General features: G+C 48.6%; 1 protein-coding gene across 9 annotated transcripts in view; it reads right to left on the bottom strand.

Moving 5' to 3' along the window:
• Positions 1-24,283, bottom strand: part of LOC111842095 (spectrin alpha chain, non-erythrocytic 1-like) — a 39,950-nt gene that overhangs the window by 14,933 nt on the left and 734 nt on the right. For 4 of the 9 annotated variants that reach the window (XM_072714203.1, XM_072714199.1, XM_072714195.1 and 1 more), the window contains 31 exons: positions 16,814-17,053; positions 16,558-16,683; positions 15,336-15,476; positions 14,593-14,873; positions 13,552-13,696; positions 12,856-13,010; positions 12,640-12,775; positions 12,211-12,312; positions 11,910-12,047; positions 11,661-11,771; positions 11,470-11,547; positions 10,973-11,128; positions 10,656-10,860; positions 10,388-10,569; positions 9,803-10,046; positions 8,983-9,105; positions 8,635-8,852; positions 6,627-6,719; positions 6,384-6,518; positions 6,012-6,160; positions 5,653-5,851; positions 5,469-5,573; positions 4,710-4,748; positions 4,552-4,587; positions 3,796-3,843; positions 3,001-3,092; positions 2,766-2,910; positions 2,131-2,312; positions 1,497-1,596; positions 564-761; positions 206-352 (listed from right to left, as the gene is read on the bottom strand). In XM_072714203.1, coding sequence (XP_072570304.1) covers positions 206-352; positions 564-761; positions 1,497-1,596; positions 2,131-2,312; positions 2,766-2,910; positions 3,001-3,092; positions 3,796-3,843; positions 4,552-4,587; positions 4,710-4,748; positions 5,469-5,573; positions 5,653-5,851; positions 6,012-6,160; positions 6,384-6,518; positions 6,627-6,719; positions 8,635-8,852; positions 8,983-9,105; positions 9,803-10,046; positions 10,388-10,569; positions 10,656-10,860; positions 10,973-11,128; positions 11,470-11,547; positions 11,661-11,771; positions 11,910-12,047; positions 12,211-12,312; positions 12,640-12,775; positions 12,856-13,010; positions 13,552-13,696; positions 14,593-14,873; positions 15,336-15,476; positions 16,558-16,683; positions 16,814-17,050 — 4,446 coding nt within the window. In that variant the 5' untranslated portion in view covers positions 17,051-17,053. Of the gene's footprint in view, positions 1-205; positions 353-563; positions 762-1,496; positions 1,597-2,130; positions 2,313-2,765; positions 2,911-3,000; positions 3,093-3,795; positions 3,844-4,551; positions 4,588-4,709; positions 4,749-5,468; positions 5,574-5,652; positions 5,852-6,011; positions 6,161-6,383; positions 6,519-6,626; positions 6,720-8,634; positions 8,853-8,982; positions 9,106-9,802; positions 10,047-10,387; positions 10,570-10,655; positions 10,861-10,972; positions 11,129-11,469; positions 11,548-11,660; positions 11,772-11,909; positions 12,048-12,210; positions 12,313-12,639; positions 12,776-12,855; positions 13,011-13,551; positions 13,697-14,592; positions 14,874-15,335; positions 15,477-16,557; positions 16,684-16,813; positions 17,054-22,284; positions 22,332-24,283 lie in introns of those variants that run through there. The other 5 variants (XM_072714202.1, XM_072714196.1, XM_072714197.1 and 2 more) reach the window with 5 other exon arrangements.

Raw genomic sequence — 24,283 nt, forward strand, 5'->3', positions numbered from 1 at the left:
ATAAGGGCTTTGCTCAAGGGCCCAACAGTGATAAGACTACTCTGCCAGCCACGGGATTCGAACCAGTGAGCTTCTAGACATGGGCACAGATCCCTTAACCTGCTGAGCTGCACACTACCTTACATGTTTAATTCATGGTTAAGCTTTATATCGCAGATAAGGAGAAGTGTTGGGGACGGGGAGGGGGACAGAGCACAGGACAGACCTGCACGTTGATGGCCTTGTCAAAGTCCTCATGCTTCTTGATGAGCGCCTCCACGCTGTCCAGGGAGTCGCCTTTGTCGTCACCGGCCAGGAAAGCTTCCCGGGCTGCCATCCACGTCTCTGCCTGCTCGCAGTCACGGTTGAAGAGCTGTGGGAGGCGAAGAGGGGGTGAATGCACAGATGTGCAATGCAGGGCCCACGTCCGACTGAGCAAACCAGACGGGTTTATAGCACAATAATCAGCTCCTGTTTCGTCAGTGTCATCCGCTTTTCTTAATGAAATTAGGTTACAGTAGACGCGTGTGTGTAGCGACAGGGCTAATGCTACTCAGATGCGCCACCACGGCGACATGGCCCACCTGCAGCTCCAGGCACTGGTCGAGCATCATGCGCCTCTGCACCCAGGCCTTCTCCAGGTCGGCCCGCTCGCGCTCCAGCGTCGCCATCTTCTCCTGAATCTCGGGGCTGGCGTAGTGGCCATGTTCCAGCAGCTGCTTCCCGAACTGCTCGAAGGCCTGGAAAGTCCCGGCACGGGCGTCGATTTCCGTGCGGTGCTCCTGCGGGAGGCAAAGGATGTGACATCACAGGCCCGAAGAGCAGAGCCAAGGTCCAGGCTGCCCAGAAATGAGTACATCCCAAATAATACTGAACTAAAGCAGGCAGGCATGTATAACTCAAAATAGTACAATAACGAAGCATCTACAACAGGGTTCTTCAACTCTGGACCTCGATTCCAAATCCAGGCCGTGTTTTCAGTTCTCCCAGGTAGTTGTTTAATAATCACTGATTCTGATTGGTCAGAGGCTTCACACCTGACTGACAGGTAAAGGAAGGCTGGAAAACCAGCAGTGCTCGGACCTCGAGGACCGTGAGTTGAATAACCCTGATCTACAAATTAAACAATACAAGACCTGACGGCCTGAATAATTCACCACACAATAAGTTCAAACAGTATGTGTGCTGCACATGGTGGCTTACATTGTGTATTAGCAAAACATTACCAGGCTCACCTGTAGCTCCTGGGGAGCCAGAATAAGTTGTAGGTGTGTACCAAGAGGATGGTACCTACGGTACGGTGTTTCTCAGTCCGGTTGTCAGGGACCCATGGCCGGTGCATGTTTTTGCTCCCTCCGAGCTCCCTGCCAGGCAGTTCACATTTTTGCTCCCTCCCGGCTCCCGGAGTTGGGAGGGAGCAAAAACGCGGACTGTCTGTGGGTTCCTGAGGACCACATTGGGAAACACTACTATTGGGTGTAGGCAAGCCTCAGCCTCAGGTGTGTTCTGAATAGTACCTGATGCCTCTCCAGCAGGGCCTCGGCTCCAGTTACATCCTTCGCCAGCTCCTCTGAGGACACCAGCCCATGGATGCCGTTGACCCAGGACTGGAGATCCCTGTGTAGGTCAGCAAAGAGCAGCTTTCATATAAGGTGACAGACACATGATCCCACTTCCCTGTCACCTCACCTGTCCCTTTCACCTTTTACACTCTCAGAGTTTGCCCTTTCCTCCCTATACTAAGCTGGCCTTTGCATACCTACCTGCATTAGCCATTTTAACATGGCAACTCACCCATGGGGAATTCGAAAGATGTGGAGCGAAAAAAGAACAGCGAAATGTACTTCCATTTAAATATTAATTCTTCTTGGGAGGAAGTTCACTCTCACATAATTGTCTGGCCTTCCTACAACCAATCAGGTACATCCACACGCTCATAGGAGTTTTACTTACGTAAAAATGTACTGAGGGCAGAAGGAAAAACGATTGGTTCAGAGAGAGAACCAATCAGATTGTAGAGGAGGAGGGCTTAAGCAACTAGAGGAGGCGGGATAAAGACATGTTTGGTAGCTCCTACCTCCTCTAGTTGCTTGACTCCCACGAGCCATCCATATATGCATTGCTACCAGAAGACAAATAATCCCTCCACACCTGAAGTCGCTCAGGAAACGCTGCAGGTCGTGGGAGCTGCCCAGCTTCTCCTTGCGCCGGTCGGCCCGGTCCACCAGGCTGCTCCAGGCCATGTTCAGTTCGGCACACTTCTCATGGATGTCGTCCATAGACTCCGGGTGCACCTGGATGAGTCGCTCCGCTGTTTCCTCCAGGGAGTTCACCTGGCAAGAGCAGAAAGAGGAGGCTGGAATGAGACCCAGGCCACAGGCACCCATACACAAGCACAAGGGGTATTTATAGGGACTGGGAAATTACGTCTGCTCTCCTGTCACCTTGGTGTACATTAATACCACTAGATTCTGATTTTTTATTGACAATTTAGAGCAATTAGATGAAAGACATTCATCTGGGCCAGAGTATGCAGGATGACGAACTTGTGTCAAGAAATCAAATTATACTTTAAAGCAGATAATAGTCTTTCTATCCTGAAACAAGAACTACAGCCGTACAGATAATGCTTGGAACTCATCTTATGGCTGTTACATTTATATTATGCTTTCTCTTGTGAATTAGGTAACTAGTGTCTAATAAGGACTTTTTTGGGGGACAAAAGGGTCATTATACACCATGCTTCAAAAGAAAAGGGGTCAGTGCTTTCACAGGTCAGGGATCACCTTGTCTCCTAGGGCTGCTAAGTCTCTCTCAAAGCCCTCATGTTTTCGCTGCAGTGCCTGCACGCTGGCCAGGTCGTGCCCATAATTGTCCGTGTTCAGAGCTTGGTCCTTCTCCTCGATCCACTCCTTGGTCTCATCAGCATCCCTGTAGTGAAGCAGAAACCCCCAACACCGTCATCAAGGTTATGAAGTTCGAGACCCAAGCTTTTGGATGCGTGAGGACCAGCGAGCGCACCTGTGGAACCTCTGCACCTCATGGGCACTGCCCAGCAGGTTGGCCCTGTCCTCCACCAGCTGCTGAAGGGATCTCCAGCGGTCATTCATCTCCTGGCAAGCACCACACATCAGTCACCAATTAGAGACCCACATCGCTGTGCCAACACTTCAGACACACTGGCGTTCAGCCAGCACTGGCACTGTCAGCTGTCATAAAAACAATTTGACAAAATACAACTGGACACTTTTTTTTTTAATAAATATTCAACTATTTAGTTAATCATCTAGCTAGTAATTTAAGATGCTCATGGCTTAAAAAAATAGAGAATACTAATGAAGGAAGGAGTATTTTTCATTTTGACACAAAGGGTTTGTGATGACATGGTCCAATGAGAAGGATGAGGGTCAAAGCAGAGATGGAGATGCAGGTTTTTGGGATGAAGGTGAATCATGCAGGCATGATAAGACATCTGACTGGCCAACAACAGCAGGGTTATGAGGCTTAAATCCCAAAGTCCTACAGAAGGAAACTGTAACAAAAGGACCCAAGTCACAAAACAGAGTGTGAGAACCAAAACTCCTGGAAGAGCACAACAACAACAACAACAACAACAACAACAACAACAACGACAACGACGACTGCCATGGGAGGATGGAGGGACACCAAACAGGCGGCCTGGGGGAGGGTTAGTGGGCTCCACAGAGTGACCTAGACGCGGGGGGGGGGGGGCTTGTCTCACATTGAGAAGGAAGGAGAGTTGGGGACCAGGATGAAAAGGAGTGATGATGGGGAAACAGTGGAGGTAAAATTTACCTTGAAATCATTAAAGTTTGCCACTGTCTGCACAGCCAACCGTACAGACTACAACAAATAAAATGAAAATTACAGAAGGAACCGTGAGGAAAGAATGAAGACAGAATATACATCCAGCAGAACTGTTGACAGTTCAAGGTACCAAACCACCAAAAGAACATTCAGAATCCACCGAAAAAACTGGGAATGAAAGATGAACCATACAAGACTGAGATGTAAGAATAAAGTTCTGGGCAACGCGCATGTATGTACTGGTGTATATACACGCGAGTGGCCATGTGAACAGGAAGGATGGGGGTTTTCCATCCTGGGATGAGGAACGGGATGCAGGAGGGTGGATCAGAATATTGAAACAAAGTAAGAAGGTGAAGAACCAGGCCTATTTCAGAAAACGTTAAAGGAACCGTCAAGAATTTTGGGAAATGTCATTCTGTACTTAATGAATGGGTCACCTGGAGACAGATCTCACTTTTTTAGCTGATTGAAGATACTATGAATGGGGGGTAGAGAACAGGCAAGTCGGGAAACTGTGTCTAGTCAAGCCCCCTGGGCTTTTGTGTTCACCACAAACTGTGCCCCCTAATATTCTCTTAGGGCATGTTGGCCCAGTGTAAAACAATACTGATCGATTTCATCCTTAAACAATTTCATGCTTCACAAGGGGAAAAAAAGGAAAAAAAATAATTAACAATCAATGATTTCTTCAAAATGAGCAAATGTAAAATCAGTTAAACTGGCACGGTTAAACTTCTTTACCTTCCAAGGGGAAGCACTCTTTCTGTCTGTCTCATCCTGTTACACACAAAAAAGACATCAGATTAAAGAAAGAATTAAACAGCTCTGATGTGGGTATAGGCAGAGAAAATGCACACATGCCGATCATTAACTACGGGCATGCAGGGCTGAAAACTTACATTTCCAGCTCCTGGGGTAGAGCCCAGTAACTCTTGTTGCTGAATGAGAAATAAAACAGATCAAAGCTGTGTTTTAAAACTAGATTAGGCACCTCAGCTTACTTTCACACTGTCCTTTTCTATCCATTCTTATTATCTATTTATCATCGGCCTATAGAAATAATTACTACAAGGATTACTATAAGGTCCAGCAATGTGATAGCTCACAGATGTGGGCAGCGTGTGGCTCAGTGGGCTAAGCCTGTGTGCCTGTAATCAGAAGGTCGCCGGTTCAAGCCTCAGCACATCTGCGGGTCCTTCAGCAAGGCGCCCAAGGGACCCAGTTCCCTGGGTGCCGCTACGGGTGGCTGCCCTTTGCGGACAGCTTGCTTACAAAGAGCAAGCTGAGGGAGGCGTAAAAACAGTTTCCTCACAGGGATTAATAAAGTGATGTCACCAACTGCACACAGTTGGTGACACGGTTATCAAGATTCAAGATGGCTTATTGTCATTCCGAGAACATGAGGGTAGCATGTTAGAGAACAAAATGAGGTCCTGTGCTCAGCACTATAAATATTAGAAATATTACACATAACCTCTCATGGGTATGTAGCAGAGGTGCAAAGTACAGCTTTCCAGACCAAGATTTTGATTCAACCAACCAGTTGAGTACTCTGTGACTGTGACTCTTCAAACTCAACAAGTTGGTTGAAACTCAGACTTTCCACCTCTGGTATGTAGCCATGCCTCTTCACCACCACCGTACCCACACCGTCTCACCTGGGCCTGCAAGAGTTGTGGTTCCTCCACCATCAGGCCCTCAGCCTCCAGCTCTGAAGCCACGTTGTTAATTTCCTTCAGGCGGGACTCATTTGCCTTCAGGTCCTGTTTAATAAAAAGAGAAGAATCAGCAGCCGCAACAGGAGTCACACATTCCCATTGACCAATAAAGAGAGGGATGCACCTTCTGGAAGTCGTCGATCTTCTTCTGCAGCACCTCCACCTGCTCCAGGTCAGAGGCCTCCTCCTGGCCGGTGAGGGAACCCTCCTTATCCCCGATCCACTGCAGCAGCTCGCTGGCCTCGCGGTACACCATGAACTTCTTGCAGCTTTTCATCAGCTTGTCCTTGCGATTCTCCCCCAGTTCCAGTATAGCACCGTACCTGAAGGGAGGCCAAGTTGTCAGTTTCTGGTGCAATAAGGTGAGGGATATAGGAGTTAAACGTATCAGCACATACTCTGACGTTAAGACACCCATACACAATGTTTGAATGATATGTAGCAGTTGATAAACGGCATACAGGGTAATGCAAGGACTCGTACTGGTTCTCAATCTGCTCCTGCCGCAGGCCAATGCTGCCTTGCTCCTCCAGGAGGTTCTCCTGGGATGAGGACTGGGTAGGGTCCAGCTTCTTCACGTAAGCCGCCGGCACGAAGCCCTGACGGTCATTCACCTCCACCTTCCACCAGTCCTGCAGGGAGGGGACCAAGGAGGTAAGAAGCCCAGTCCAGCTAGGTCAGTCATGTCCAGTGTTACAGATTTCCTTTTTCCTTCTTCATCCATTTTGACTCCACTAAAACTGATCCAAAGCAGTAGAAAAAGCAGCTCTTTGAGAACTTGGGAGTTTACAAATCAGATTGTGGTGTGCTCACAACCCAACTAACACCACACATGGAGATGTTCTCAAAGGCCACCTTGTTGGAGCTGTTCAGCAGGGTGAGGATGTCGCCCTTCTTCATGGTGACCTCACGGGGGCTTTTCTCCTGGTAATCGTACAGGGCCAGCACCAGCTCCTTCCCGGTCTCATCATCTGTGGGGGCCACTTGTTGCTTTTGGGAAAGACATGGACGTTTCAGGACAGATCTGGTTCTGAAACACCAGCATCATTGTTTTATTTAGCAGATTCACGGGTCACGGGTTTGAGGGATCAGACTCACCCTGCACGCCTCGGCCTGCTCCCTGAGGGCCTCAATGGTGCTCCTGTAGGCGCTCAGGTCTGACATCAGCGCTTCATGCTTTTTCAGGAGGGCCTGGTTTGGAGGATAGGAGGACATTGTTGAAGGTAGATTCCAAGACCAAGAACATAGACTGAAAATCTGTACCTGGCTCTTCAAAGTGATCTGAAGTAGACTAGATACTTATAAGACCTGGCTTGCATAAAATTTCTCCAAAAGGTCCCCAACTTCCTTATTTGAAAGATGCAGACATTCATGACACCTTCATCTACTATATTTGCCCATCTCGTTTAACATCAGTTACTGTCGGCTGCCTGAATGGTGCCCAGTAAATGAGTTTTATAAATGGGTTTTATAAGCATTAGCAGACTTTCTGGGACAGGCCTTTACCCGTTGTGGGCAGGTGCTAATCTCCTCCCTAAAAATATAGCAAATAGTCTTAGGTCACCAGAGACAAGTCCAGGCTTATAAGACCAGCTTAACCAACTCTTTGATTGTAGATGCATAGATTTGTCACCAATATTTGTGGCGAACAAACAAGTATAAAGGCACAAGTTACCATAAAATATGCTTTGAAGACTTAATTAATATTATTTGGACCCTGTAACATGAAAATAGAAATATAAAAGTTGGCTTATTGAATGTAAGCTCATTAGCTACTAAGGCACTGCTTACAAATGATCTCATTACTGACCACTGTCTTGACATTTTGTACTTGAAAGAAACTTGGCTTAAGCAAGATGACTACATTCCTTAAAATGAATCGGCTCTTCCCGGTTATGCTTATAAGCCTAAATCCAGAGTGATATTTTGAGATGGTGGTGTTGCTGTTCTCTTTGTATATAAACTAGGTATCGCAGAGAGATTCGGATACGAATTCACCACATTTGAATTCATGGTTTTTAAATGTAACTGGCGTGGTTAAAACAGCTTTCTTCCATCTGAGAAATATTGTAAAAAGTATAACAATGGTCTCACTTCAGGATGCAGAAATGTTAGTACACACCTTCATAACTTCTACACTGGCCTACGGCAATGCCCTATTGTTTGGGAATGCCTCTGCATCATTAAACAAACTCCGGTTGGTGCACAATGCTGCAGCAAGTGGCCTAACATGGACTAGGAAACGTGCATATCAGTCCTGTACTGGCCTCACTCCTCTGGCTCCCAGTTAGGTCTCGTATCGACTACAAGGTACTACTGCTTACCTATAAGGCACTGAATGGTCTAGCACCAGAGTATATTAGCAGTTAACTCGTTTTATATAACCCCCTTCGTTTGCTTCACTGTAAAGGAGGGGCTACCTGGTGGTGCCTAGAGTGGAACCATCATCATTTGGCTGCAGAGGACTCCAATGTTATTAAATAGTCTACCAGCAAACATCTGAGATTCACAATCACTGCTGATATTTAAGTCAAGGCTAAAAAGTCATTTGTTTAGTGTAGCATGTGGTGACAAAGCTGTTCTCATCCCTGGCTGGGGTTACAGTCTGTGAAGCAGAGATGGTTGGAGATCAGTGTCATTGATTGTGGATGAACTGGGTGTCCAGTGCATCTCCGCATCTCCCATGTGTTGTTGGAGTGCTGGTGCTCAGGGATTCCTCATGCCTCCCCTCCACCCCCCCCCCCTCCTGCCTGGTTAAGCTGCCAGTTAATTAAACCTGCCGGAGCTTCCCCATCTCCATACCACACTACACAATACCTTATATAATATCTGTCATACAGTGTTATTAATGCCCTGTTCAGCTCTCTGTCTTGGAGCTCCTGGTGGTGGGCAGTTCCCTGCCCACCCACCCAACCTAACTACACATCTTCTGCCCTCCCCTGCTCAAGTATATATCGCTGCAGCCAGGAGCTGAGTGGGAGGGGCAATGTTGAGTAGGAAGGGTTTATCATGAGGGATAGGAGAGCTTCATAACGAGGGTTACGGTTAGGGTATCAGACAACTCATTTCCTCTAACCCCACCCTCTCGCAGACCTCCGCCCCTCACCTCAGCAGAGTCTTCATCCTTGCCATAGTCGTTGCTCCCCACGATGGGCTCCTTCTCCCGCATCCAGGACTCGGCCTCGTTGGCGTCGGCGAAGTACTGCTGAGCCTGCAGCGAGTCCTCCAGGTCCTGGCACCGCTGGGTGGCCTTGCTCTTCAGTCCCTCCCAGCGCCTGCCCAGCTCTTCCAGCCGTGCGAGGACCTCATCCTTGGCAAAGTGCCCTGGGGACACGACAAGCAGTATGACCCATAATGTACGCCGACATCACAATATAAAACTGCCCATTTCACTTTCATCAATTATTGTCAAAACGGGGTAAGTGAGGCCAGGAAAAAAACGACAGCGGCCTACCATTTTCCACCGCAGCCTGGCCCTTCTGTATGACGGCCTTGATCCGGGGCTCATGTCCAGTTATCTCAGCCTGCAAAGCTTTGTGCTTCTTCAGCAGGTTCTGGACCCCAATGAGATCCTTACCTGGGTGGGAGAGAGACCGAAGACTAATGGGCACCTAAGAACACCAATCAAATCAATTGTAATAAGCGAAGGACAAATCAAATCTGTCTGGCGTGTCATCAAGAATCAAAGCTTGTCTGTCACAGGCAGGGCCGGGGGGGGGGGGGGGTGAACCTGCAGTCTACCATAGAGAGCACAGGGAGCAGGGTTGGGATACACCATCACTGCAAAAATGGCCTTTCAAATTTAAGAGAAACTGTGTCTGAGACCAGATGGCCTAAAACTAGCAAAATTATCTGCCAGTACAGTAAGAAAATCATACATGGCAAGATTTCCTAAAATAAGACAAAATGCCTAAATGCAAATAAATTAATCTAATTCAAATTCAGAACATTATACTTGCTTAGATTTTCATTTTTTGCAGTGCAGGATGGGGTGCCAGTCCATCACAGAACACACATACAATCACACAATAATGGCAGTGCCTTAGTAGCTAGAGATGCCAGTTAGTCTAACTGCATGTCTTTGAACTGCAGGCAGAAACCCACATGGGTAAATCCAGTATTCCTGGTGACAGAGGTAACAGTGCTACCCACTCAGAAACCACACTGCCCCTTTTCACTAACACTTTTTGTGAGGATATCCTCAAAACATTACTTTTCCAAGAACACAACAGCACATGCATACACGAACAACTCCAACAATACTCCACACTGACCCCTGTTGGTGGAGGAAGCAATTGGTTCCTTCTCTCGGATCCAGGTCTCCTCATCCTCTATGTCACGGAAGAGCTGCTGCAGACACAGTGAGTCGGCCAGCTTCTCCTTGCGTATCGTCATGGGCTCCTTCAGCGCCTCGTATCGGCCCACCAGCGCCCCCTGCTTCTCGCGGATGCTGTCCGCATCAAAGTGACCCGCCTCTTGGAACTGCCGGGCCTGGATAGTGATGCCATCAATGCGGTCCTGTTCCACAGAAGAGAGGAAGGAGAACAGGTTAGAAATATGCTCTTTAACACTGTTATACATATTTATCTCATAATTAAGCTGATAACCAAATAGTCAATTTTATATAGTGCAGGATGGGTCAAAGTAGGTTGAATTTTCATTTTACGAATATCTGTGTAGAATGGTATTTACAATGGTAAATGTTCAGATTTGACATTCAAAAATTCCTGCCATAATGGCGTTTTACAAATCTGAAAAACAGAGAATTAAACTGGGAACATAAGTTATGAAACTTTGTGAAATGTATCCCTGTATAAAGGCACGGCAACACGTAGGGAAACGTGTCGGATTGGCGCCACCTGGTGGGCGGCCACGTCAGCCTCCAGCAGCGCATGTCTCTTCTGCAGGTTTTGCACTCCAGTCAAGTCCTTGCCGTAGTCGTCGGAGACTAGGTGGCCCTCGACCTCATACAGCCAGAGCTCCACGTCCTCCACGTTGCGGTTGAACTGCTGCTGCTGGTTGGCCTCGCGGAGCTTGATGCCTGTGAAATCGACGGGATCGTCCAGATGAGAGAAAAGCCGCCCCCCCAAGCCCACCCCCATCCATCCAGCCGTCAGCCTTCCCCACCTTTCAGCTCGGCAGCCTCCAGCAGCTGCTTCCACATGGTGCCGACCTCCTCCATGCGGACGGACACCTCGCCAGAGGCGTAGTGCTGCCTGTCGATCAGCTGCCGGCCGGATGTCTGCAGGGCGTCCACGCGGCTCTGATTGGCCGACAGCTCGGCCTCGAAGGCTTGGTGTTTCTGCACCTTCCCCTGCAAGTTGGAGGGGTCCTGTGCAAAGGGAAGGGAGGGGGGAGAAGAGGGTCAAAGGTCACAATGTCTACAGCGCGCCATTCCTGGCTAAGCGAAGCCAAGGGCAGCCCCCACCCCGCCAAGCCGTCACCTTATAGGCCTCGTCGGTGGCGGTCTTCATCTTTTCATTGATCCAGCTCTTTAGCTCATCTGAGTCCCGGAAGAACTGATGCAGGTAGAAGGCATCCTCCAGGGCAGTGCGCCGCGACCGAGCGCGCTCGTGCAGGGCGTTGCGTCGGCTCAGCAGCTGAACATGGCATGCAGGCATGTGACACATCGCTCATTCCGACACACTATATGCAGTACAGAGAGGACTAAGGGGAACCCATGCGGCATGGGCACAATGTGGAAGCACTACAGACACATAGAGGCAAAATCCACATCCCCAACCCCTGAGGTATGGGGCAACAGTGCCACCTACTGAGCCACCCCATGGATTACACTATTAAGCTATAAAAATTTATACAAATATTTGCCTTATTTATTAATTTTCATACACAAAACTCAAGTCCCCACTACAGGCGGCCAGAGTCCCGTGATGGCTGGCCGTGTCATAACGAGAATGCTGCCCTCCTCTGCGCCTCTTACCGCGTCTCTGCGTGCAGCCACGTCGCTCTTGGAGTAGTGATTGTTCTGGATCAGCTTGGTGGCGAATTCGTCCAGGGCCTGCAGGTTCCACAGGAGGAAGGGATGGGGCAGACAGAGGGTCACGGTCACATCTCAAAAACACGGACTCTTTAAACCCCGGACAGACGGAAGCAGGAAACGAGGGTCCTCACCGTGATCTTCTCCTCCTGGGCGCTGAGTGATTTCTCAAAGTCCTCGTGCTTCTTCAGCAGAGCCTCCACGCTGTCCAGCGAGTCACCCAGGTCCTCATTCAGAAGGAAGGCCTGGCATCCAGAAGGAAAGACCTCAGAATCATCACAAAGGGAGACGGAACCAACATGCAGCCGACTTGAGCGTTTCTTACTGCGTCTCAAATTGGCCGCTGTTACCACCCTCCCCCCCCGAACTCGGCCCCAGCCCACCTCCTGCTTGCTCATCCAGTTGTCCACCTGCTCGGTGTCCCTGTAGAAGAGCTGCAGGTCCATGCACTGCTCGTACTGCTGCCTGCGCAGCTCCCACAGCTCCAGCAGGGCCTCCCGCTCCTCACACAGGATAGCCAGCTGCAGGCGCAGACGCATACAGACATCAGCTTGCGTTTAAACCCCTCTGGAGACTTTCAGCAGGCTCATTAATGCAACTCGCAATTCACTTAGATCAGATAAACCACGAGATCAGACCCCTACTCTTACCCCCCATTACGACTGCCAGTACGTGACACATTACCTTTTCCCTGACATCCTCAGATGCATAGTGTCCTGTGTTCACCAGGGCCTGGCCGGCCTCGTCCGTGCCTTTGAAGCTGTCCTCATGGGCATCGATCTCACCCTGTGGACACATGGAGACATCAGTTCCACGTGACGGACCCATTCAGTTGAATTCCTATTTAATTCCATATTACGATCAAATTAAAAAATCCAACATATGTCCGATTGATTTGGTCCCTTTGCCGTGCTCCATTTCCTGCTCTCCTTTGCATAAAACACAAACTGCAAGCTGGTGGCAATTTAAAAACCACAACAAGAATCAGAAATCTGTTCGAGACACAAGTTTTGTTTATAAAGGGAAGAAACATCAATCTTAAGTTAATTACACTGAAAAGAGTAAAGAGTGTGAGTGAACATGACAGGTAGGGAGCTGGTTTCATGCAGCGACCTTGTGCTCCTGGTGGCGGTCCAGAAGAGCTTCGGCACCAGCGACGTCGTTGGCCAGCTCGTCGGCGTTGATCAGAGCCTTCATCTCAGTCACCCAGCTAGTCAGGTCACGGAAGTCCGCCAAGAAGCGCTGCAGCCTGCAGGGGGCAGCATGGAGCACTGAGTTTGGCAAAAAAAAACAACACTTCCTCTATTATAGACAGAAGTAAAGACGCACCTGTAAGAGTCGTTGAGGCGAGCGTGCCGTTCTGCTGCCAGGGTGCGAATCTGCTCCCAGTTGGTGATGAGCTCGTCCCTCTTCAGGTGGATCTGGGTGGCGTTCTGGGGGTGGGATTCCTGGAGACGCTCCGCCTCGACGCCTAGGGTGTTCACCTGGGAGGGGCACAGTGCAGAGCAAGAATCAGTACCCTGTCTGGGAGTGCGTGGCGGTCTCTGGAAACCCGTGCGGTGAGTACAACCGTAACCCATGCGGTGAGTACAACCGTAACCCATGCGGTGAGTACAACCGTAACCCATGCGGTGAGTACAACCGTAACCCATGCGGTGAGTACAACCCTAACCCATGCGGTGAGTACAACCGTAACCCATGCGGTGAGTACAACCCTAACCCATGCGGTGAGTACAACCGTAACCCATGCGGTGAGTACAACCCTAACCCATGCGGTGAGTACAACCGTAACCCATGCGGTGAGTACAACCCTAACCCATGCGGTGAGTACAACCGTAACCCATGCGGTGAGTACAACCGTAACCCATGCGGTGAGTACAACCGTAACCCATGCGGTGAGTATAACCGTAACCCATGCGGTGAGTATAACCATAACCCATGCGGTGAGTACAACCGTAACCCATGCGGTGAGTAGAAGTGTGTGCCGGACCAGGCGAGTGTGAGCGTGTCACAGCGGCCGCACACCTTGTCCTCCAGGGCGGCCAGGTCCCTCTCCAGGCCCTCGTGTTTCCGCAGCAGGGCCTGCACGCTGGCCAGGGCGCGCCCAAAGTCATCCGAAGCCATCAGCTGCTCCTTCTCCCTGATCCAACCGATGGTCTCGTCCACGTCCCTGCGGAGCAGAACTAGGGCGTCTCACAGAGCGTGCCGGAGTCTCCCAGGTGACACCCCACAAGCTCACACTGCCCCATGCCAGACCTCAAAGACTAACATTACTCACTAACAGTGTGTTAGTAATATATGTAAAAAATAACACTGTTGGCATTTAAGGTACATTACAGTAAAATCCAGTAAAATCTTCAAGGGACCTGGCAAAACAGTCCGTTATATCCGGAATTGCTGTTTGCCCAGAACACAACTACAGGACACCATTTACTCATGCCACACCTCAGCAGACACACTTGTGGTATAGATTATTATATTGTACATGTAGTAATCCAACTATACCTGACTAGATGCGTGACTATTAATAATCCCGACTACGTACGTATCTGCGCTGGATATCACCGGCACGCCACACGCCTTGTAGGCGGAGCCTGTATGTCCGTTATAGCCGAACAAAACTACAGCTAAAAGCGGCCCTGGGGACCAAATTGTTTGTCCGTTATAAGCGAAATTCCGTTATATGCGAGTCCGCTATATCTGATGCTTTTTCTGCATGTTCTTAAAGCCGTACGGCCAGGACCAGTGGACCTCGTCCATTATAGACGATATTCCATTATAAGCCAGTCCACTATAATGGGATTTTACTGTACTATTTTTCATAAGGCTTGCAGACACTACAATGAGATTAATATACGGCAACATAACGATGTAAACACACTAAAGGATGATAGCAAACTGCATCTAATGGGTTCCCTTGCTGGCTGCCCACAGCTAAGTGAATTATTTATCCTGAAAGCCATTCCTCTTCAGGATATCCTGTGTGAGGACCAATCAGTGGACAATCATGTGACCCATCAAGGCACTGGTGCTTTCTGCCCTACAGAGAGGAAGAGCACTGCTCACCTGTTGAACCTCTGTACCTCGGACGCCCCGAACAGCTTCCCCTGGCGCTGCTGGGCCAGGCCCTTGAGGCGCTGCCAGGCCACGTTGACCTCCTCCCTCTTCCGCGCGATCAGCTCCATCTCCGGGTGGCTCTCCTGCTCCAGCTTCGCCGCCAGCCCGTTCACCTCGTTCACCCGCTCCTCATGGGCCGCCAGGTCCGCCTGGAACTCCTCAAACTTCTTCTGCAGCACCTCCACATGCTCCAGGTCCTGACCCAGTTCCTCAGACGTCACAATGGCCTCCTGTGGGTAGGATGTAGGTGCAGTCAGACCATAATAAATAAAGTGGTTCGACTGCACATATCCAAGATTTATCTGTGACTGTGAGAATCCTCTTCTGTCAGTAAGAACTATGTATCATATGGTTCCACCACATTAGACCAGGAAATTTTTGTTTATTATGGGACAGGGTTGACATTGAACATCATACCCAAGCAAAAATAAAGTGTTTCAGGTATAAACATCTAACCCACAAAACTCCCCCCCACCCAAACAGATGATACACTGGTAAATATTTTTAGAGTGAGAGGTGAGGGAACCAGTCTAATGGCCACCTAATTCTTCCTGTGACAGCCACCAGCCTTAACACACCCCCTCCTAAGGTTACTTGGTACACAGCCCAGATGCACAGCCTAGTTAGCAGTGCAACCAGCCCTGGCCGGCCTGTTGCCCCCAGGCTGCGGCCCGCCTGACGGTCATGCTCACTTTGTCGCTGATCCAGCTCAGCGTCTCGTCGCAGTCGCGCAGGTACTGCAGCAGCTTCTGCGCCTGCATCAGTCGCTCGCCCTTCTCCCGGGTCTTCAGAAGCAGCAGCTCCCACAGCCGGTGCAGCTCCTCCAGGCGGGTCTGTGGGCGGGGCATGGTCGTGAGGCGAGGATACAGCGAAGAGGGGCAGGCTGAAGGGGCGGGGCTTAGGAGGGAGTAGAGGCGGGGCACAAGGAAAGGGACAAGGTGCCGGAAAGATCCAGGGCAACACCACTGGTTAGAAGGAATTCAGACGGAGAAGAGAAACTAAATACAACAAAAAGATCAGTTTCATACTGTAAATCACATCTGTATTTAAAACAGAATCATTGAATCCGTAGATCCTATAACTAACCAATCAAACTGTCCTAGATTATATTGTCACAGACTAGAAGCTTCCAAAAAGCTGTAAAAGATTAATAGCATGCAATCAGAGCAGGCTGACCATTTGTCAAATGAGAAGAGAGCAAACAAAGATCTGTGAAGAACACAGGAGAGATCCCACGTCAGGACAGATCCAGGATGTTCACAGCAACCAGGGCACCTACTTGTATGTAATGACCGACATTGACACTTTTTACTATGGGCCGCTGGGCTGTCCGGTAGGGCGTAAAGGACTGAACCAAACAGAAGGTGGTGGGGTCAAATCTTTTGCTTTTACACTTAAGTTTACTTTATCATCATCATCATAGACCTTAGCTCATCTAGCTGTGCTGTTTCCCAAAGTTAGACATCTGGCTACATTACAGGAACCTACTGGGATCCAGGAGAGCTGAAGGCTTTTCATAATAAATTTATATTTAAAGTTGATTTATCTCCGAAATACGAGGTGAAGCGGTTAGCTTCCCAAATATAATTACTTTCAAAAAGTAATCCAGAGCTGGCTTTGTGTGAAAACCAGCACAAATGCGGCTCACAAATCAGAGTTGCCCAGTCTGGAACTAAGTGATGTATGGATATGTGATGAGAACTGTAATCAATATGGTATGAGAGATGGGCTAAGTGGCTGTACTCAATGAACAGGATTATATGGTCGGACATATCAGCAGCACATCAACTGAAAGTCGGAGGAATAAGCACAAGGCTTTCAGATGCATGCAGTCTGAGATCCCCGGTCCAGAGAATGGTCCGTGCTTCATGGTGCGTTTATGTTAGTGTGACAGGCTTTGAGGAGGGGGCTTACGCGGATGGTCTCAGAGGCAAAGTGGCCCTCGGCAATCATCTGGTTGCCCATCTCATCCAGCCTGACAATGGCACCCGAGTTGGCCTGCACCTCTGCCTCGAAGGCCTGGTGCTTCTGTAGTTTCCCCTGTAGGAGACAGACAAATATTCTAAAAACTCATTTGTTTTTTTTGTTTAAAACGCAACAACTTTAGTATTTAAATTCTTAAAACCCCCCAAAACCAACAAATGGTATGACCCTGTCTTCCTCCGCCCACCTGCAGGTTGGTAGGGTCCTTGTAGTTCTCATCGGAGGCGACCTGCAGCTTCTCCTGGATCCACTTCTCCAGCTCGTCGGCATCGCGCCGGAAGCACTGGAAGTGGTAGGAGTCCTCCAGCTTCTGGCGGCGAACCACCGACAGCTCCCTGAAGCGCTGGTACCGGTCCAGAACCTGTTGCCGGCGCTCCTGGATGTCGTCGGCTGTCTCCAGCACCTTGACCCCACCGGTGTCCATTTTCTGGTCATGTATGAAGGAGTGGTGAGAGAGAAGATTAAAAACACCAAACGTCACTAAAATAACCCTCTACAACAGAGAACTGAAAAGACTGTAGCCCTCCAACTTCCATGACTGCTCACCCAGAACAACACGATATTAAAGAAACATTTCATTTTTTAAATATAACTTCAAAAACATTTCGTAAAGAGGTATTAAGAAATTTCAAGACAGGGTTCATTCAATCAACAGCAGAATTAATCATGAATAACAGAACGCTCATTCCATAGCTAATCCAGAACATAAAGGACAACTCCCCGAACCAGGTCTGACCACCGGTATATTAAAGCCGACAGCTCAATTAAACTACACAGCTTTTAGATAACATCACCTTTTTTAGAAATGTAAATGGGTCACATTCAACAAAGAAAAAAGGACTAACTTTAAACAAATGGCACAGCCCTATTCTACTTTGAGTACATTGAGAACACCCCCCGATACAGACAGCCAAGTTCATGATACACCATGGGGGAGCGGCTGAAACGGAAAATCCCCACAGCTCCCATGAGCGGTTGCCAGGCACTGGGCACAATGACCCCAGCCATTCAGCCTGCCCCCCCACCCCCAGGCCAGGCTCCACATGGCAGCCCATTGCTGTCACCCCAGCCCAGCCCCAGCAGCCACTGCCCACGTGACACCAAGGCAATATGACAAGTGGCTGAGGATTTTGGCACCTCAAGCGAACTCCTAGTGGAAGCACCAGGGTGTAGCGTTACACCTAGCAAATGGGGCTCCAGGATCCACCAGGGGCGGGATTACTCTGCCCTGCCAATCACTGTCTTTTCTAAATCCATACACCCAATAGGGTACCCCGGCACAAGATAATCCCACCCACAGTTGTTAGCCACAGCTAGTGGCTAACAAGTGTCCCTGTTTTAAAGGGGAATAAATCAAATGGGGGGGGGGGTTAGCTAGGAAACAGAAATAGTATGAGGGTAATAAGACCGCTCTCTTGGCTTGCCGAAGTCTTCAGGCCATTTCAGCAGTCATGCTGAACCTCCTAATCAAGTAAAACGATTTCGTGGGAAACAAATTAGCAATAGCGACTGCCTTACTGTCTAAATAGCGCTGCCCTACAGAGACACAACACAGGAACTACGCCTCAGTTTTATTCTGTAGTGTATTCTGCAGTTACTGTAATTTTCACTCTGTCTTCGGCAAAAAACGGGCATGGTTCAACGACGATATTTTCCCACAAGATAAAACAACCTAAGAGACCTGATTGGGTCATAACTCACTTTTGACAAAAATTGCTGTTCCGGTGCTTTCCATTTGTGGGGCGGAGCTGCCGCCCAAGCAGGTGCCCTGTGCGTCAGAGTGAACACGCGTGCGTGGCCCCCATTTTCAGGGCATGAAGCGAGGGATGAAAAGCGCGAGAATAAAGGGCAAAGCGGCTGTTTGGCAGCGAAAGAAATGGTGAATGCAGCTTACTGACAGCAGGGCCGGGGGAAATAAAGCAGCCCTTTGTCTGGGGGCCTTTCAGCCCCCCCCTCCAAACTCGGATGGATATCAGCTGATACAGCAGCAGCATTCCACTGCCCCCCCCCGCTCCATCCCATTCTGGGCACAGCATGGCATGCCATCCAAAAGAGGGACAACACCCGCAGAGAGCAGGCGGGTGTGTCGTCTGCAGGGGGTTGAGATCCAACACCCACTGCATCCAGCGCAGTGACCTCCTGTTTCCACATAAACACAAGGAGCAACATGCAAACTCTGCACCAAGCAGGGATTCCAACCCACTACTGCTCGTCTGTTTTTTTCTTTGACGCAAATAAAAATAAAAATATCTCAGCCTTTTCCCTGAGACACTAAACAAGAGCTCAGAGCTCATTGGCCAATTCATGCGTGCAGGGCAGGGAGTGACTAAACACCTAGTCTGGACGCAGAACCGGCCTGAAATCAGCCAAGGAGTCCAGCCGGCCTCCCCCTCCAGGAAACGGAAGCGTAGGGCAGTGTTTCTCAAACCAGTCCTCGGGGGGGGGGGGGGGGGGGGGCAAAAAGACGGACCATCTGGGGCTCCCCATAGACCAGGGTGGGAAATGCCGGCCTACGGGCCACACTGGGTTCACACCGAAAGGCCTTGGCTCTGGGAAAAGCACGCAGCAGAGCTCAGGAGCAAAAGCTGATATCCAAGGCACTCCATATAAACGCACGAGCGAAAACGAAGGAGGTGCACAGCGATGGCAGGGCCTGAGATAACGATATTATTAGTCAGTAGAGGGTCAGTCACTTTAGCTGATCTTGGAAAATTATCAGCAATGGATAAAAATGGAAAAAAGAACAAATACTACATTTTAAAGTTTGTGTGGGTGTCATCATCACACTGAGCTCCTGATAAGGCCCAGCCCAGCCCAGCGCTGCATGCGGGAGATAAGAGGGGGGCAGCCAGCCTCCGACACACACTCACGTCTGCATTCCACTCGCTCAGCAGGCTGCACTTCACAGCACTAATGTAATAGCCCGAATTCTATATACACAGCGCTCACAGAAAGTCTTGGGACACTTGCATAATTCAGCAAAAATGCTGCAAATTTATTGTTTCATAACAAAAGTCTTAATAAAAAATGTCTAAAATATCAGCCCATATCTTCCGCAATTTTCTTTCTATTAAGTCTTTTTTTTTTATTAATTCTTTCATTTCTGTTAATTGCAATTGTGGTTATTGGTTCCCAAAGGGACACTAAACACAGATGTTTGGTGTATTATGTTATTGCGAAGGTGTTACTAATTAAACAGCACCCAATGAGACTACTTGTCAAAAGAACTTTTTAAACTCCGAACAGCTCTTTTAAAAATTTTACACAATTTATTACTACTGGAAATGATTTCTAATTTAATATATTTCTCATAAGCAAATAATGTAATAATTTTTGTTATAAAACCAATAAATTTGCAATTCTTTTGCTGAATTAAGCAGGCGTCCCAAGACTTTCTATGAGCACTGTATATACTACATATGATTGCAATTAGTGTTGAAAGAGAAGTCTTAAAACTAAACTGTTAACATTTTTTTAGCGGATTTTCAATATTAGTCCATGCAGACTTCAGAAGGGGCATACACCCTCTCTCTCTCACACACACACGCACACACACACACACACACACACACACACACACACTCACACTGCTGCGGGGCTGAACTTCCCACAGCCCCCGGCTCCCAGGCAGCCCTGAATTCGATATGGACTGGCCATACTGCACCCCGCCCTCCCGATTAAGGCATTGCTGAGCCATCCAGCCACACAACACAGGCCCCCACAACGAAGCAGCTCACTCAATGCTCTTGCGGTTCAACACGGGGGCCTTCTGCCATGGCTCAGCCAAAGCCTAAAGGCTCGGACCCTCACCCTCCTGTAGCACCGCATTGACCCCCCGCCCCCACTCCTCCGTTGGGAATTCCGAAGCATTCCAACAAGGGCTTCTAGAAGAAGCTACCACTGAGTCGACCAGCCAGGGACTAGAGAAGGGAGTTCTCCTCCCAGTGTTGGGGCTGTGCTCATCTCTAAAGTTTTGGGTCTTTTACACTGATATTATTCTCCATAATGGATTTGCATGTTAATGCTAATGATTAATGCCAATAGCACAATCGATTCAAGCAGAGCAAATGAACAACATTGTTACTGCCATAGCTTATTTGCCACTTTACCTTCAGCGCTGATGTGCGCTTGTACATGGACATGCATGATGTGTAAGGGAAGAAAGCATAAAATATATGCAAAGAAGAGATCAAGTATGAACGGCTGATTTCCAGGGTGCAAAAGGCACGGTTCTGTGGATAGCCCAGTGCGGGGCCCCATAATCGGAACAACACTCTTCCTTTGGGGGGGGGGAGGGGGTTGGCGTGCGACTCAGGATAGGATGCTGTTTCCAGAACAGGACTGCGTGGGAGGGAAGTGGATGAGGTCATACAATGATTTCCCAGGAATCCATTCTTCTCACAGACCATAGTGCATCAGGAGTTCTTGCCAGGAATCAGTGGTTAAGGGGGGCATCTTCATCCCCACAGCAGTTAGCCGCTTCCAGAAATGCACTTAAGATGACGAAGGAGACCCACCCAGCTAGGCGGATGGGGGACAGCTGGCTGCTAACGCATGCATGCATATGAAACATCCACCACCACGAAACACACAGCACAAACACAAAAGCGAACCAAAACACTTTTAGCTTTGCCCAGTTTCACAGGAAATCAAAATATTGGCCGCTGGCAAATTACTTACTAAAGCAGCTCATTAGATGAATTGTTATAATAGGAGTTAGAGCCAAAAGTAAACTAGCCAAAAGCCGAAAAATTTCGTTTAATTGTTTTCCCTAAATTACCAGGCACTAAAATGTTTTTGATAATTTAAACAAGCACATCATCATGCAGAAACAAAACAGTCATGCAGAAATGACTTCATTCAATAAAAAACCATTTTATTCCAGCAGTTTGTACTGAAATAAAATGAATGTGCCCATCATCATCATCATCATCATCATCAACACAGAGGGTGTTTCTCAATACCAAGAACACAAAGATCATACTTGTGGTCTTGGCAAGAGCGGTCTTGCCAATTTGCCTCCCAAGAATGAACTTGGGAAGCAATGAATCATGGGATTGTTCTCGTTTGGCAAGGATGCAATCGATGCATCCTTGATATCCGGGGCGAGGCAAGAGCAACATTTGGGGATTTTAACCGTACTTTTGTTTTTAGTATTGGAACGGGTCTTCGGCATTGACGTAAATCGGGCACTCCAGAACACAAGTACAGTCAAGTATGCATACTGAGAAACACCCAGAGGAGTTCTTCACCACACACACATACACACACACACACACACACCAGGGTTCCATAGTAAATAGGGTCTCAGGATCAGATTCATATCTTCCATTACCTGTTACTATGTACCAGGGTCACCACACCAAGAGATGCGAAAGGAGAAATAACCAGAGCTTGTACTGGAAACTCCAAAAAAAGGGAGGAAAACCACATGGCAAAACACAAAACAGGAGGACTGAGGCTCAAACAGCCTTCGCCACAGGAGGGCGGCAACAGTGCCTGTGCAACCAAGGACACCAGGACAGCGACCACCCCTCCTCCCAGACAAGTGGTTCCTTCCTGTTCCCAGAGTTCCAGGAGGTTCACAACCTCACATTCCTCAGCCCACACCCAAAATGCATACCCTACATACACACACACAAAAATAAAGCTCTGTACCTTCAATTTGGGTTTAATGAATTTGGACATGATGACAGGTATTGGCGCTAGATGAAGGATACAAAGTTAAGTTACATTACGAGAGGCAAACAACACAGAAGAACATGTGTATCATGACTCAAAACAGGACCATTAGGGGCATTGAACAAGGCATTAACAAAGGCACTGCCATTAAATAAAGATGCAGCATGAGATGAAACCTAAAACCTTTCATCGCCTACATTAACCCTTCCGGAAGTCAACCATCGTCAATCGCTTTAAAAGCCTGATAGTGCTTCCACTGCAACACGGAGAGGCACGGCGGAGTGCAGGAACGGAGAAACCTGACGCTGCTTTGCTGAGAGCTTCGTAGAGACACGGAGGACGCGGTACGGCCCTCCTTAAGAAGGGGAAGGGGATACATGTCAGGGTTCCAGCAGAGTGAAGGCAACACCGCTCCTTCCCTATTGTGGCAACCGCACCGTCCCCACGGAGCCCTCGTGTGTCACCAAGCAACGCATCATTATCTACGAGAATCTGATTACCAGAACGGTAGACTGATCAGCCATAATGAAGCAGGTGAATTTCCCTCCCTCAGAAGTTCAGACGTGTAAAATACAACAGACACTGGCCTGGAGTCTGAAGAAATTAACAGAAAAAGAGAAAGACAACTGCAACGTGCTGGCGGGAAGCAGCCTTCTCACAGAGACGAGCAGCTTAATCGAGATTGTTTAAACACCCCTACGAGTTTGCGACACCGGGTCCCGCACAGCATCTCTGGAGAGAAAACTTTGAAGCGGAGATCCAGAAATTCAGAGCCAAAAACAGCGCCCCGGTCTTGGGAGGAATGGTATTTGCATCAGCAACCCCTGAAAACTGAAGAAGCAGGTCGCTTCAGCGCTACAGGAAGGGGGGGCCACACCCATCATGGCCCCCTATCACAGAGAAACCAAACACTCCCTCAACCATGAAACCAGACAGAGGGGTGAAAAACAAGAGCACTATCATTCACTAAACCCAACATGGGCAAAAGGTCACCATACTAAATAGGCGTTAGCTAGCAAGCCACGGTTTGGGGCCGCCTTATTGTATGCAGAGTCCCTGCAGCAGTAGGAAACAGCAAAGCAGAAATGCTCCCTGGATTATATTTGATTAGGAAGCGGATGGGGAAAGGCTTGTTAGGGTGAGAAGGGAACACCATCTCCATGTGCAAGGCAGCAACTATAGGATTGAGAATGCTGCCTCAGTACAGCTGATAAACCGTCAAGGACTTCAGAGAGTCACACCTGCTCAGTGACGAAACGGTCTTTAGAAAGTCATCCAAACAAAGAAAGCAAACAGGGAATTCTTGCGTGCCTGTGTATGGGGGGTGGGGGGGGTGATTTTACATTGGTGCAGCTGTTATACGAGGGGTGTGAGGAACACAGCGGGGAGGAAACCGTACAACAAATGGAGGACAGATGGGAATATCAAACCCAAAAGCCCATCCTTTCGAACCGTCCATAGTGCCATAACATCACTTCAGCGCAGAAACATCTGGTGACATCATGTACCTCGCTGGCCCTATGTTTTTTAAAGGCACGGAGACAAAAAAAAAAAAACCCTTGAGCAATGATGGGTGGGGGTACAGGAGGAGTAAATGCAGAACAGAATACATCGGTACTGATCACAGCGCATACGGAAACATTTATTGAAGACTTAAAAAAGGCGCTGGTTACTGCTTTCCTTCGGATTCATGACAGGGTCTTACTTTACTACATACTTGTCCTAACCTTTCATTCTGGTTGCTTTGGCTTCACCGGGACGTCACCTATGAACTGTAGCGGTCACACAAACTTTTTTAAACAGAACCACTACAGATAACAGTAATCAATAGGTTTTCTAACATAATCACTTAGCAAACTGCGACTAATGACCACTGCGATTTTTGTTTAAGCAGAAAAACGATCGGGGCACTGAAAAGATCCTAAAAATCGCAAATAAATTCCGTATCCGTTCCTAACTACGGTTGGGCGGATCC

Source organism: Paramormyrops kingsleyae, chromosome 7 (assembly GCF_048594095.1).
Source record: "Paramormyrops kingsleyae isolate MSU_618 chromosome 7, PKINGS_0.4, whole genome shotgun sequence".
Lineage (NCBI taxonomy): Eukaryota > Metazoa > Chordata > Actinopteri > Osteoglossiformes > Mormyridae > Paramormyrops > Paramormyrops kingsleyae.